Here is a 14,513-nt window from a genome sequence, read left to right on the forward strand (position 1 = left end):
TTTTTCTGTTAGTGCTTGTTTAAGCTGTTAAATTATTCTCTCTGTCTTGAGTCACTGGAGTAAACTTTGGAAAAAAAGGGTAGATTCCTCTTTATTCAGCAAAGCTCCCTTTGCTGCACATTGCAAAAGAATTAAGGTGATCTTTATTGCAATGGACAGCATCTGAAATTCTAATGCAGTTTAGGGCTCTGTTATTGACTGTAGCAAAGGTAATGGATTAATCCTTTTCCCTTCCCCTTCAAATTTTCATTTCTTCAGAGTGACCTGGATCAGATGTTTGCATCCTGGGACGTCCCTTCAACAAATGTCTTCTAATGTTTTTTTCAGGGTTTTCCTTTTCCTTTCCTAAGATATTAGACAATTTTTGAACAGAAAACATTTTAATAAATAAGATCTTTTTTCACTTGTTTAACACATTAACATCTATTCATGTGCTTTTGTATTAATACATAGATAAATTCCAGATTTATTATGAGAATACTTATTCTGGAATATCTGTAGATGAAATACCAAGTTTGTATTGGTTTTGTGGTTTTGGTTTCACTGGTGTACAAAATACATTCGTACTCTTTAGCTATCCAATAAGCACCTCCTTTATATCCACCTTGAACAGGTGATACCACAGCTGTACAATGCAGCATCAGAAGTTCTGCCTCAAAAAAGAGTTCAGTGTAGCTCTACTTAAATAATAAGGGGATGAATCATGCCATCCTTGAGATTTGTGGCATCTATTTCCACAAAAAGTGCATTAGAACATGAAAATGAGCCTACTGAGTCACACAGGAGTCTCTCCTGCCACCGGTATCTTAACTTCAACACAAATGGATGCTTAGGGAAGTGTAGCAATATGACAAATTCCGCAGAACACAACACAGTCTCAGCACTACTAACACAATGCACCTGAAAGTAAACCTGTTTGTTTCCTTTTTCAGTGAGAATTGCCATTTACATTTAATCTGATGTTTTTTTTCCCGTTTCTAGAGTTTCAGGCCTTTTCAATTTATCAAGTTGTGATTTTTTTTAGGAAATTAAGATCTTATAACAAACATGCATATTTATCTTTAACAAAGCAGACTAGCACTGGCAGAAACCAAGGACTTTGTGAGACATGTTCATTAATTGTAGTCTTCTATTTTTCTGTGTTTTGTCCCAGAAAAACACAGAGCTATTTCAGTAGCAAGTTCATGGAAGCCCTGTTAGAACACAGACCTTCAAAGGTATGCACTAATTCTCCCACCTGGTGCTTAGCCAGCAGATGGGGCTATTAAAGTCACATGAATGAAACAGAGAAACAGTGTAATTTGCAAAATTAACGAAAGTCTCTAAGTAGCAAAGGATAGAATAAAGTATACTTTACAGCTTAGAAGAGATTTGGATGCATTCAATAATACAATAATTTACTGTATTTTATTTAAAACAATGTGCATGTGGTGGAGAGTGAACTAAGGGTACTGCTTTTATTCATTTCTTTTGTATGGGGCTGGTCTTTCCAATTTTATTGCCTGGAATAAATCTCTCCCAGACAATGAGTCCCACTTATGTCAATGTTATACTTTAAAATAAGATCTACCAAAAAAAAAAAAAAAAAGTAAAGGTGTCATGATTGGATACTAAGTACTAAATCAGTATAATTTCAGTGTTTTGAATTGCCATGGGAATAGCTGAGTTCCCATCAAGTTAAGTCTTGCATAGATAGCAGTCATGCTTCTCTTTTCCTAATGGTGCTACCATCACTCCCTTCCCTGTTGACTATTGTTCAGGTGTAATTATAATGTGCCTGCAGAAATCCCATTAAACGTCTAGCTTTTGTTTGTAAATTATATGTATTGTAAGGTTTATGAACTGATTTGTGTGTTAAAAATTCACAGAAGAATTCACAGAAGTAAAAAGCTAAGGCCTTAAAATACTATTTTTCAGTAAATAAAAATAACAAAGGTAGCTGCGATATCAGATGGAGATTTGGGCCCCTTTCTCCAACTCAACTGAACCTGCCTTTCAAACCTTACAAAGGACAAATGAGCATTGCCTAAAGGCTGCCAGTTTGCAAGCAACATAGTCAGTGAGCAATTTATTTATTAAGGGCACAGGAGACATGTCATTCAGCTGCACACTTAGCCCAGATCTAGGCCCAAAAATGCCGTTAAAAATGTGAAGTTTTTGAATTGCTCCTGATCCTGCCCAAAATATACTGCTAGACTACAGTTTTCTTGCTAAAGCTGACTTGAAAAGTGATACAAGCATAAAAAGGTTTCTTGTTGGAAAAAAAAAAAAAAAAAAAAAAGAGTTCACCTGCCCACATATCTGAACTGGTACGGGACATTGAAGAAAACACATTTAAAAAGTCAAAGGAGAAAAGAAGTATGAGGTCATCCTGCTGTTTTAGCAATCTTGTCTGTCTCTTTATATCACTGAACTTGTTTACTAGTTTTCCACATATCTTATGTCTGGAAGGCTAGGATTAATACTGCCTGAAGGGCATATTGCCCACAAAACACTCAGACTGCCCAGCTGAGCAGTAGCTTGCAGCTGAGATTTGTCCTTTTATACAATTTAATCTGTCAAAAAGTTTACCTGATTTCTAAAAAGTTTAAAATCTGCACCTAATGTTTTTCCCTAACATGAACTTCAAAACAACTGGCTTTTATACCTTAATTAGTTTTTGTATTTTGAGATGGACTGAAACAGAGAATTAGGTCCAACAAATCTGAAACTAGCATACTATTAGACATAAGACAAAACCCTAACTTTTTGGTAGTGTACTAATTTTTACCTCACTCTAGAGCTGAGAAACATGGAAATGCTAGTACTGGTACATCAAAGCATTGGAAAAATTTAATCAACGGCACCTTCAAGCTATTATGCATATCAAGTGGCAAGATAAAATCATGAATAACAAAGTTCTGCAAAGTGGTTGCACAAACACTGTTGAAGCAATCTTATAAAAGCGCAGTTTGCTGGACTGGACATGTCCTCTGCATGGAGGACACCAAGCTCCCAAAGGAAAAAACGTGTAGTAAACTTTTAATGTGTGAAAGATCAAGAGACCGACTGAGGCAGAAGTAAAAAGATGCCCTGGAAAAAAGAAAAAAAGAACCTCACCCATTGTGACACAGGTAGCAACACATGTGGCAAACAAAACATGTTGGCGAGGCCCATTAACATCTGCTACAGAAAGCCTGGAAGAAAGACATGCAAGCCAAGAGGAGAATAGGGTAACTGGCAAGCAGAGAGAATGTGAGAGTGGGAGCACGTGCAGAGAACCTGCAGAAACAGCCAGCAAAAATGATCCCAACGTACGGAAGTTGATGTCACACAAACTCTGCTTCTTCTTTTGTCTCCAGAACAACGGGCATCAACTGACGATGACAACTTCACATTTGGACCTTGATGCCAACCCTTGATCTGTGGTGCAGCAGTTAATGTTATTCTTGGAGCTAGGCAGAGTCTTGCCTAAACAGAAGTAACCTAAAAGGGTTGTGTTCACTTCAGCTCCATTAAAAAATGTGGGTGGGGTGAAGTACATGGGAAAGAGGCAATCATGAAAATGATCCGTAAGGAAGTTTGTTTCAGGCTTCTAAAAAAGATTTGGCAATAAGCAATTTGGGATTTTCTGATTAGGGAAAGGTCCTTGTTCTAAAATTAAAGAGAGACCTTCTACACAGTAGATTTGAGAGAGAAGAGGTTCAGTCATCAATTTCTATAAAAGAAATCATCTACTTTTTGCATTTTCTCCTTTTCCCCTGGCAATGACTGCTCCATTTCTTTGTTACTGAGCTTAGGAGACTTTTACTTGCACAGGAGACATGAAAGAAGGACATTAAGTTCACGTCACATCTATGAACACGTTGCCATGTCAACGGGCAGTACTTTGTGGCTTAATTATTGATTGACTCATGTTCCTTTAGGACATAACACAAGCAATAACAGCACACTGAGCAGCTTTTCTAACTTAGATACCTATTTATGCCATGTAAGAGGTGTGGCACTTCAAACCTAAGTATGGCTAATGTCTACATCGGAGTCATATTATAAAAGACCTACTACAGTCTCTTGCAGGAAGAAAGTGGTGGTCTCAAACATACATAATTACATTAATCACACTGATGAAGAACTCAGATGAGAGCTGTTGTCTTTAAGATCAAAATCCCTAGCCTGCACAACTCAAGCTAAAGAAGAGCTCTTTTAGGTAACGAATGGATTAGTTCCTACAATCACTCAGCCATTCACCACGTTAGACGTAGCAACCAGAACAAGCTATTTGCAGGCATTCATTGTGATGTAAGGAAAGGTAAGAATTTATAGTGTGTTAGCTAACGCATGGTAACTATTCACGCACACACCATTTTCCTGTGGTGGGTACAAGGTTACTTAACCCACTTTCATTAAGCAGCGAGCTACTTAAAATTACCTTGTGTTTACCAAGATGTAAGAGGATGTACCCTAACAGTTAACCATATGTGTTTATATGCACAAAGTGAACAGACAGCCAGAGATGAGCATTGAATAGTTCCAAAAACTCTCAGTGAAGCGTGAGGAAGATAAGCAGAATGGGAAGAGGGGGTAATATTTTTTAACATGATGGATCTAAATCTGATCCATTCCGCAGCACAGTAAATCAGGATTATCTATGTTGAAGTCATAGGAAGTCTCCTTTGCAAAAGTACATTTGGATCCTCTACCAGAAGCATAGTCAGGCAGGATTCGTAGGCACTCTAAAACAAAGCAAAAGGGTAGGGTCTCATTTTTCAAAAGAATGTATTTAAAACTGCTATATAGTAAAGCGCATGTAGGAATGCAGAAGGATCTCTAGTCTAAAAAATACACATTTTGTTTCACAGTATAGGCAGTGCCTTTGAAAGTTTCACCTACCACTTAAGATTTTAAGCTTGGTATGCTAGGGAGTGGATGAAGAGAAAGAGGCAGCCAGCATCTTGGAACATCCTTTTGATGTGTATGGTCATGCTCACATCTTGCAAAGTTTAGTATTTCAAACCCAAGTTGTAGACATAGTGGTTCTCACACTCACTCAATTTATCACTGCTCTACCATTATCTACATGCTATGGGCCCAAAAAAATGCTCTTTGCCACTTGGTTCTTTTATTGCAACATATAGAAATACTTAAGATATGGCTTAAACTTAGAAAGTCATATCTGAACCAAGCAGGTTTTAATTAGGAATGTTGCACAATTTTTTGGAAGTTTTTTTTTTAATATATGTCATGGAGACCTCACTGTTCTAAGTGTCTTCGAAGTCATTTATATATAAAAATTACATTTCTTATAGCTGCATATCAAATTTATGCCACAAGATAGACTTTTACGATAAACTTTCAATCTCTGTTCTGGTTAGAATGTATATTTATTTGAAAATACAGTCCACATTTGTTGGGCTAGCAATATTTGCTTTTCAGTACATGATTTCACTGTTTGGAATTTACTGTTGTTTCCTGCAAAGTATCATCCCTAGTTCAGAAAGCTGGTCTTATGACTAAGAAAACACCTTCAGTCACCAGATCTACTGATTTTATTCTCTGGCTGGGACCAAGTTTGCCCAGACATCAGAACCTCCTCTACATAATCAGGGAGAGAATACTTCCCTTCTACTTTTGTTCAATACTGTCTACTTGGCTGCAGGGACAGTCTCTTAACATATACAGTACTCAGCACACCGGGACTACAAATCCTGTTAGGGCTTCTTAGCACTGCAATGATAATGAGCCAATTTTAGTTTCAAAGGAGTACATTCATACAAGCCATTTATGTAAACAAGTTAACCTGATACACAGAAGTGCTGCAGCCTTACAAATTCTATTTCTCCTAGTCCATAAAAATGATGTTTTTAGCTCCTAATTGTTCTTGCTTAGAACGGCTTTTCAATGTAATGAGCAAACTTTTCTCCTGCCCCTCCACTCCTCTCTCTTTAAGCATTAATCTGTTGGGTAAAATGTTGTCAAATTACTCCTGAAAATCTAAAAATATAATGTCCACAGTATACCCTATCTTGGCATTGTTATCTTCAAAGAGTTCCAGAAGGCTAGTGAAGCATGACTTCTTTTTTCCTAACCCGTGTGTATACAACTAATCAAGCTGAAGGATGCTTTTACTAGACAGTCCTTCTCCTAATCTGTTAAAATTCTTTCAAATACCTTCCCTACAGATAAAATTAACCTAACCGGTCTGTAATTCCACGTGTTAAGATCTTTATTAAAGGAAGTTCAAAGTGATAGAAAATAATGATACAGAAGAACATATAATTTGTGAGGGCTTGACATACACTACTAGTGTAGCTGTAATAGTCAGAAAAGTCTTGGTTTGCCTCAGAATGCGTTACATGAGTCACTAAGTCACGATGATTCAAACTTTCTTTCTTCTTTTTGAACATTGGCATTGCAATGACCACTGGCTGGCTTTGAAAGAGCCCTCTTACTGCCTGGAATTTCTGTGCATGGGAACAGAGGAGCCCACAAGGAGTCTCATCCTTGCTTTGTATAGACTGAAGAAAGCAGAATTCTAGACTGCTCTTTTCTTTCTAAGTTGTTAGTGGAAAGGAAAAGAGCCATGGACATGTTCCCCATAGAACTGATCAGGATAGTCATGTGTACACAGCAGCAGACACGCAAAATGCTTCTTGATACTTCCTCTGAATTGATACAGCTTGATATTAACCCTCAAAATTTAATATCCTGGAAAAGAATATACCTATATTCATACATCTTCATGAAAAGTAGCATTCATTAATACTTTCTTTGTTATGCCACCTTTTTTGTGTATTTTGTATGGTCCGTGTGCAAAAAATTTGTTATTTCATGAAATTCCTGATTTCACCATTGCCACTCACATTTATGGCCCCACAGACTGAGGAACCCCTCTGCTGTCTTATGACAAAGACTCCGTAGCTGGGCTGGCATCACTAATCAGTTGTTTAGCTGAATGACAACTTTACTTCACCTGTTCACCCCGCAGTGAAGGTACAAAAGTAAACAAGATGAAGCAGAACTTAAGCGGTAGCATATCATTTTCAGCTGTATGCTTAGACTGTTTATTTTTTTACAGCTGGGCACATTCTTACCTGCTAGCTGCAGTGAGCCAAAACGCCAGAAGTGCAAAATTGTATGAGGTCACCCTGGCATTAGCTAAGTTTTCTACTCAAAGCAAAAAGATTTTTACAAAAAGATGTATTTTGAGATGTTTTTCATTCAATTGAATTGATATACTAATTTACATTTTAAAAAATCATAAAGATTCCTCTATCAAAGATTCATGCAGCAAGTATCTTTATAATTAAAGTGGCTCAAAAATGTGCAGCTGGCATCAATCACATGATTTTTTCCCCCAGTGGTTAGAACTGTGATTACTTACATGCATTTTTCTAGGATTTTAGAATATACATAATTTACCAGCTTTGTTTATCAAATACTATTGCTAATGTTTATTGTGTAGTTACAATACAGTAATTATTAATATGTGACAAGGCTGTTTCGTTATGGAGATACCACTGGACCCTTTATTCTTCTGATAAGAACAAGTCTTTTCTTTCTTTTATTACAGTTCTAGACAAATTATGGGCAACTGTTGCTTCTCCCAGATGTAGCCCATAACAGCATCTGAGCGGCCATGACTGAGCAAAGTCATTACAGCTTCAGAACAGAAAATAATTACAGGGTGAAAGGAGTCAGAAGATAATCTTGTTAGGGGTGCAGAATGTCTCCTTGGCTGCTGGGGTATACAATGGCAGTGTATTAATGAATTAAACACAAAAGAAAATAAAAACTAATGATTTCTGTTTTTAAGAAGTTGGACAATATGGGCTAATGGAGACTCTGGCCTCAAGTTTTATAAGTCCATGTATTTTCACTTTGAAGATGTATTTAGTCATAGTTTAGACTCAAAGAGCCTGGAAAAAAAGAAATACTTTATTTAGTCTCTATTTAGCATTGTGTAATATGAATTTCTACATGACTGAAAAAGAGTTCCACATGAATCTTGACAGAACTTTACAGACGTGCAGTTCTTCACATTTCTTCCTCAGCCAAATATAAAAATTAACCATCAACATTTTGATTAACCATTCAACCTATTTGAAATGTAGTGTTATGCTAAGCACTCCACTAGATCTAGCTAGTCTCTCATACAATTCTAAATGGGCCTTCTTTGGTTCATCAATATCCTGATTATTAGATAGCACTCATTTTTCTTATTCGAGCAAGTCTCTAGGTGTATGAGCCTGTCATACCAACCAGCTGTAACTGTTGTCCATGAAGATTTTCTTGAACAAAATGGGTGACTCAGTAACTCTTCTTGTCACAAAAATTTGAGGTGGAGTCACTTACCTCAGAATGCTTCTGTTTGAAAGAGCAATTTCAGAAATTTAGCATAAAAGAATAACTCTTGTGATGTTGTTGCTCCTTCTGATTGTTCTTTAACATTCTAAACATTCTTGGTATCCTATGCCATTTATTTCTGATCAAGAACAACAGCTAGGAACTGACTGTCTTTTAGGAAAACAATTTACTCACAGTTTTGCTTAGGAAAAAATCTCTCCTTCAGCTTTGTTCTTCCCACTCAGTAGCCTAGACTGAACTCCTTCAAGCAAGAAATGCTTGCCTTCTTTTCTAGCTGCCCTAGAGAGGATACAGAGGAGATGTCAGTGTCCCACTCTTTGTATGTTCCAGCACATTGAATGACAGAACTTGTCCCTACCCATTCTGGTAGGATGACCCAATATATCGTACCAAATATCTTATGTGATTAATAATCAGACGGGCCCATTTTTTGAGAAATCCATTCCACTGGGGATCTGAACAGTCAATAGTGAGAAACTGGAACACAAAACACAGTTTAAGAGAAATTTTCTGAAAGCCTTTTAAAAGCAGTTTCCAAAAATGGTCTGGAACTCCCAATCTCCTCTGCTACTTTCCTTTGTTTAGCCTAGTTTATGGAAGTAGATTCACTGCCTTGCCTTCACTCTGTCTCTTTTTATTGATCATGCATCCTTTAAAAAGTAAGAGGAAAACACTTGGGGATTACAGCTCTGACTACACCTCACTCAGAGCTCTCTGGTGAGGAGACCATACTTGCTAGGACACACATCTCCATTTTAATATATGCATGCTTTGAATTAAACAGAAGAGTTCATTACGTATTTGCATTGACAAATATTTACATTGATTTCAGAGTACCAGAAACTGACACTCAGCAAATACAAATATGGGCAAAAAATGCAAGTAAGCATCTCAGACATCCCATTTTGATTTATTTTTCATGGAATATCCGTAGCTGGTCACAGTCCTGAATTCAGACTCTTTCTGTTCTAGTGGCTGATTCTTTATTCCAGGATTTAACACAACACTGTACTATGAAGAAAACACTAGTTCACACTCCAGCCCTTTCACTAAATGGAACAGAAACTGCACATACTCATTCCAGGTATAAAATTAATCTCTTCCAAGTGCTCACTGGACTATTAGCTTGGCAGTCTTTCAGCACTATGCTTTTAGAGCATCGACTCATTTCAGAGAAGAAAAAAATGAGTCTTTAAACTCCTGTTTACAGAATTGAAGATTTTTTGATTCTTTTTTCAGAATCATGATGATCATGACATAAAACAGGAGAGCTGTGTGTTTTATTCAGAGCAGAATGAGTTGCCTATAAGATCTCTATTATTCATGTGCATTTTAAAACTTCTGAATTTGAAAGGACCAATTTACTCAGAGGAGAAACATTATTGCTTACTGAACTCCACTATTTTGGTGACTGTGTGATAAACATTTATAAAAGATTCATTCTAAGAAACTCTTTTTTCTATTGTGTAATTCCCACATTTCTATTGCAAGACTAAATACTAATAGAGTAGTAACATTAAATCAATATGAATTTTCCCCCAAAACTGCTTGCATTATGAAGTTATAATAACACATGGTGTTCAAGAGCTTTAGTGTGGGTATTACACATATCTTTCTTGTTAAAAAAAATACAAACTCTAAGCCAGATTTAAGCAAAGGCCTCATACTACCTCCTCTGTTTGCTTGCTGTAATATGCTTTATTTAATTCACTACTTGAACATTTTTTTCTGATTAGCAAGTTGAATCTGTAAACACTTTCTCGTGTGATTAACTATGTATAATTGGCTGAGTTTAGTTATTGCTTTCACTAAGATTCAGTGACATCGCAGAGGGCAGAAATTGATTAAAGGGTTCAAGTTTTGCACATTGTACGAGTATACACTTGTCTGTTGCTACATGAAATAATGTAGAGTGCTCCTTGTTAAGTACACATTATTTAACAAATAATATAAACGTAAAGTTGGAACACAAGTCCTATGAGGAGCGACTGAGGGAACTGGGGTTGTTTAGTCCAGAGAAGAGGAGGCTCAGGGGAGACCATATTGCTCTCTACAACCACCTGAAAGGAAAGTGTGGGGAGCTGGAGCTGGCCTCTTCTTGCAGATAACTAATGAGAGGACTAGAGGGAATGGCCTCAAGTTGTGCCAGGGGAGGTTCAGGTTAGAAATTAGGAGACATTTCTTCTCAGAAAGAGCAGTCAGGCATTGGAACGGGTTGCACAGAGAAGTGGTGGAGTCACCGTCCCTGGGGGTGTTCAAGGAAAGGTTGGACTTGGTGCTTAGGGACATGGTTTAGTGGGTGACATTGGTAATAGGGTGATGGTTGGACCAGATGTCTTGAAGGTCTTTTCCAACCTTAATGATTCTATGATCTGCCTGAACCATGTAACAAGCTTCTACCCTCGTCAAAAAGACACTCTTTATTTCCGCAAGAAGGTGCTAAGATATTTTTCCCCAATGCTCTGTGCACATGGTATGCACAAATGTGTACAACTGAGAGAATATACAATAGTCTTTTTTTTCATACATGTAGTGCTCCCTACGATCCATACCTTGGAGTCAACATTTCTACAGGACTAGAAGAAATCTTGGGAAGATAAACAGAAATTGACAATGGTTCACTTTTCAGTTTGTCACCACACAAGTGGCCCCTCATGGCTGTGGAAACCTCTAAAAGAAGAGAAGGAAATGGTTAAATCTCTTCTCACTTATCCAGGTTTTACACGGCCAGCTGTAACTTCACTTACAGATGCAGGCTTCGTGAGGAGGCACTGACTGACAAAACAGGCCAAGGTCTGCTCTGAGAGGCCTTGGCACCTTCCCCAGGGGGCTGGAGATGTGTGTCCTCGGCCACCACGTCCAAAGCAGTCCAGGGGGACAGCCCTTGGGCGCTGCCTCGGCCCGGTCCCGCATCGCCCTCAGAGGCCCGGGGCCGCAAAGCGTCCCCAGGTGTGGCGGGGCGGAGCGGGACCGCCCGGCGGGAGGGGGGGACAGCCGCGCAGGTGACAATCAGCCCGTCGCCCTCCCCCGGCCAGGGCGAGCAGGCGTTAAATCGTGGGGAATCGCCTCAGGACCGGCCCCTGAAGCCTGGAGCCGTCGGACATGGAGCCCGTAAGTACCACGGCGGCGAGCTGAGGGGGGGACCTCGGGGTTACGCGGCAGAGCCCGCCCGGGGAAGGAAGGGGATAGCGCCGGGGCTCACCCCGCTGGAGCCCCCCGTGGCGGAGCCGTCGTCGCCCTGAGGGCGGTTTCGGCGGGCGGGCGCTGCCAGGCGGGCAGGGCGGCGGCACCGCGGTCCCGCTTCCCTCGCAGCGGCGCCGCCCGCACGTGGCAGCGACCGCGACGCCACAGCCGAGGCGGCCGGGGACGGGAACGGGGCCGTGGCCGCCCCGGGTGGCAGCGGCCGGCGGGGGCTCCCCGGCGGGGACACGGCCCTCCCGTCGCCCTGTGCCGTCGCCAGCCGTCAGGCGCGGGGAGCAGCGCCTGAGGGGGCCGGCTGCCGCAGTTCCCTTCCCCGCCCCAGTGTTGGCTCTGCTATGTGCGCCCGGGAAGTTTACTTTTGGTCACAACTTTTCGATATATTTTTTTTTAATTGCCCCAGGACGCTATTTTTGTCCTTCCTGTTAGGACGCTTCGGCGTTATGCATTTAGATGATGGTTAATTGCTGCCTTGGGAGGGCTTTGATAGCGGTAAAGGAAGTGTTTCCGTGGTGGAAGGAAAGCATTAAAATATACATGTTCGTACACAGAATTACTGAAAAATTGACAACAGTATCATGGGCTTGCCATCAGGCATGTGCCAGATGATCCCCCGCTTTCATTTTACCGCTTCTGTTCTTTCAGATAAAAATCTCAGTTTTAGCCATTGATGCTCAAGTTTTAATGAGTTCCCCCAAAACGCCGTGATCCTGTGTTACGGGTTAGTGCTGAAGGCTTCTCTCTTCCTGCTGCGTGGAAGCATTCGTTCTGCGGGGCGGCTGGGGAGTGCCTTTGCCTCAGCTCCCTGGAGGCTGGAGCCTGGTTGGGCTCTCTCGTGAGGAAACTTTCAGATTATGCTTATTACTCATAGGTGAACATGACCTTTTCATGTACAAAGGTCTCAACAAACCAAAAGACAACTCTAAGGGAAGTGCAAAAATGCTTTTATCCTTTTTTTTTTTCCTTTACATCCTAATGGATTTTTTTCCTGGAGCCCTTTTTGCGATTCCTCTTGTAGCCAAATCAGCACGTTACCTTCAGAAGATTGAACCTCTTGTCTGTGAAATAGATTGTCTTAATTACACTGTTTCATTTGATGTGTGCTTTGGTTGGTCACTTCTTCAGTTGCTGTACAACTGCTTTGAAGGGCAATTTGAATTATCAAGGATTTTACAACAAAAAAAAAAAAGAAAGAAAACAACTGCGGTGTCTGGCTCTCTTATGGTCTCATGTGAATACAAGACTGCCTAGGGTGGTTCCTCAGCTATTGGTGTTTATTCTGGCTGTCATCATTCTAGCTTTTTCTGCCCTGTCCTTTATTTTAAAATTAGAAAAAGAGTACAGGTATTAAGTCTGGTCAGAAGAGTGAACCAAAAATACAAATGTGCATAGGTTTTAATGATCATGGCTACCGTAGCTGTCTGTCAGCTATATGCACCAACACCAAAGGACAAGAAGCTGTGGCAGATAAATCACCAAATACCACTGTTCAAAGTCAGATGCCAAAGGTAGCTTTGGAAAAGTCTTCAATGAAGTGAACTATTAGGTGGCAAAGCAGACTGCTTGTAAGTTGTGACCATTTTATGAATGCTGCCAATGATCCCAAATATGTTGCCATTTCACTAACGTGGAAATCTGCATGTTTGAGGGAGGGGAAAGAAGGAGTAAGGTTGCAAAGCCACGTGTCTGAATTAGAAGTTATGTCTGGCTGGGCAGTCTTAATCTGGTACCCTTCTGCATTATGGTACTCAATTATTTATCATTATGCATCCTCCAAAGGATAGGGCTCACCGTACACATAAAGGGTAATGCTGACTTGTTGGTGATTCTTGTCATGGTTTTTGTCCTTTCTAAAGGAATAAACAAGTGATGTGCACAAACAAGTGAATTTTTTGGCATTTCTTAACTGAGGAAGCTTCAACTTTGCAACCTTTTTTTGTTGTTGTTTTTGTTTAAAAAAAAAACAACACCTGAAATAAAACCCAGCAGCTTGGTCCATGGGACCATGTTTATTGGCTGTACAATAGGTTTAAAGGGTAGAGCCTGTCAAAGGAGCTTCACACATTGGATCTTCACCTCAGCGGGCTTACTGGTAACAATAAACGGGCAGTTAAATAAGCTAACTGGGGAGAGGTGAGGCTTCTGCTTTCTGAGTGGATCTCATAGCTGATTGCTGACAGCTGTTGTCTGAGAAATCCGCATTCCTGAGCTCAGTACCCTTCTGCCTGGGCCCATCTATTCCTGCCCGTCCTGTCTCCCAACAGTCTGTCACCTAAGCATGATTCTTGTTCCCCGTAGCAGGAGTAATTTTTATTTTTATTTTGATTATTATTCTGTGCTATCAGGATGTGTTGAACACTGTGTTCAGAAAAGGTATCCTTTCAGAACAGAGAAGAGAAATCTCTGTTCTGGTACCTGTTGTTACTCTGGATGCTTCCCTCATCTAATAGAGGTATTTTGATTAAAATTAATGTTCACTCCTTTCATACCTTGCAGTCTAGAGAATATGCAGTCTCAAACACTTTATACATATTTATGAATTAACCCTTGCAGCAGCTCTATGGAAAGGAAGCCTTCATTTTCCCTTCCACAGAAGAGAGGAAGGAAGGTGCGCTGATGATTCAGTTGTGCAATGCGATGGCAAATGCAGTGGGAGCTGTGCAAGAAACCCCCCATGTCTTACCATTGGTTTACACAGAGAGGATTGTGCCAAGCTCAGGAGCAGAACTCACACCCAGAAGTTGTGTTTCCCCCCGTTCCTCCTTCCTCAGGGGCCAAACCTTGGCTCCTGATTTTTTTTATTACTTTCCTTCTTAAGTACTCCACTGTAGAAGCATCGGATGCACAGGTAATGAAAGGAGTTGCCCTCCACAAAGGAGAAGCACCAGTTCCAGGCATGTTCACTCGTATTTAGTCTTTGTAGCTTGAAGCATTTTACAAGGGGACACTTATATCCTGAAAAACACACCTTG

General features: G+C 40.2%; 1 protein-coding gene across 2 annotated transcripts in view; it reads left to right on the forward strand.

Moving 5' to 3' along the window:
• The first annotated feature begins 11,302 nt into the window (after nucleotides 1–11,302).
• The window catches only part of BNC1 (basonuclin zinc finger protein 1), an 81,273-nt gene continuing 78,062 nt past the window's right edge, over nucleotides 11,303–14,513 (forward strand). The window contains exon 1 of one of the 2 annotated variants that reach the window (XM_083850670.1): nucleotides 11,303–11,454. In XM_083850670.1, coding sequence (XP_083706796.1) covers nucleotides 11,446–11,454 — 9 coding nt within the window. In that variant the 5' untranslated portion in view covers nucleotides 11,303–11,445. The remainder of the gene's footprint in view (nucleotides 11,455–14,513) is intronic. The other variant, XM_083850671.1, reaches the window with a different exon arrangement.

The sequence above is a fragment of the Anser anser genome, assembly GCF_964211835.1.
Source record: "Anser anser genome assembly, chromosome: 10".
In the NCBI taxonomy this organism is placed as follows: Eukaryota; Metazoa; Chordata; class Aves; order Anseriformes; family Anatidae; genus Anser; species Anser anser.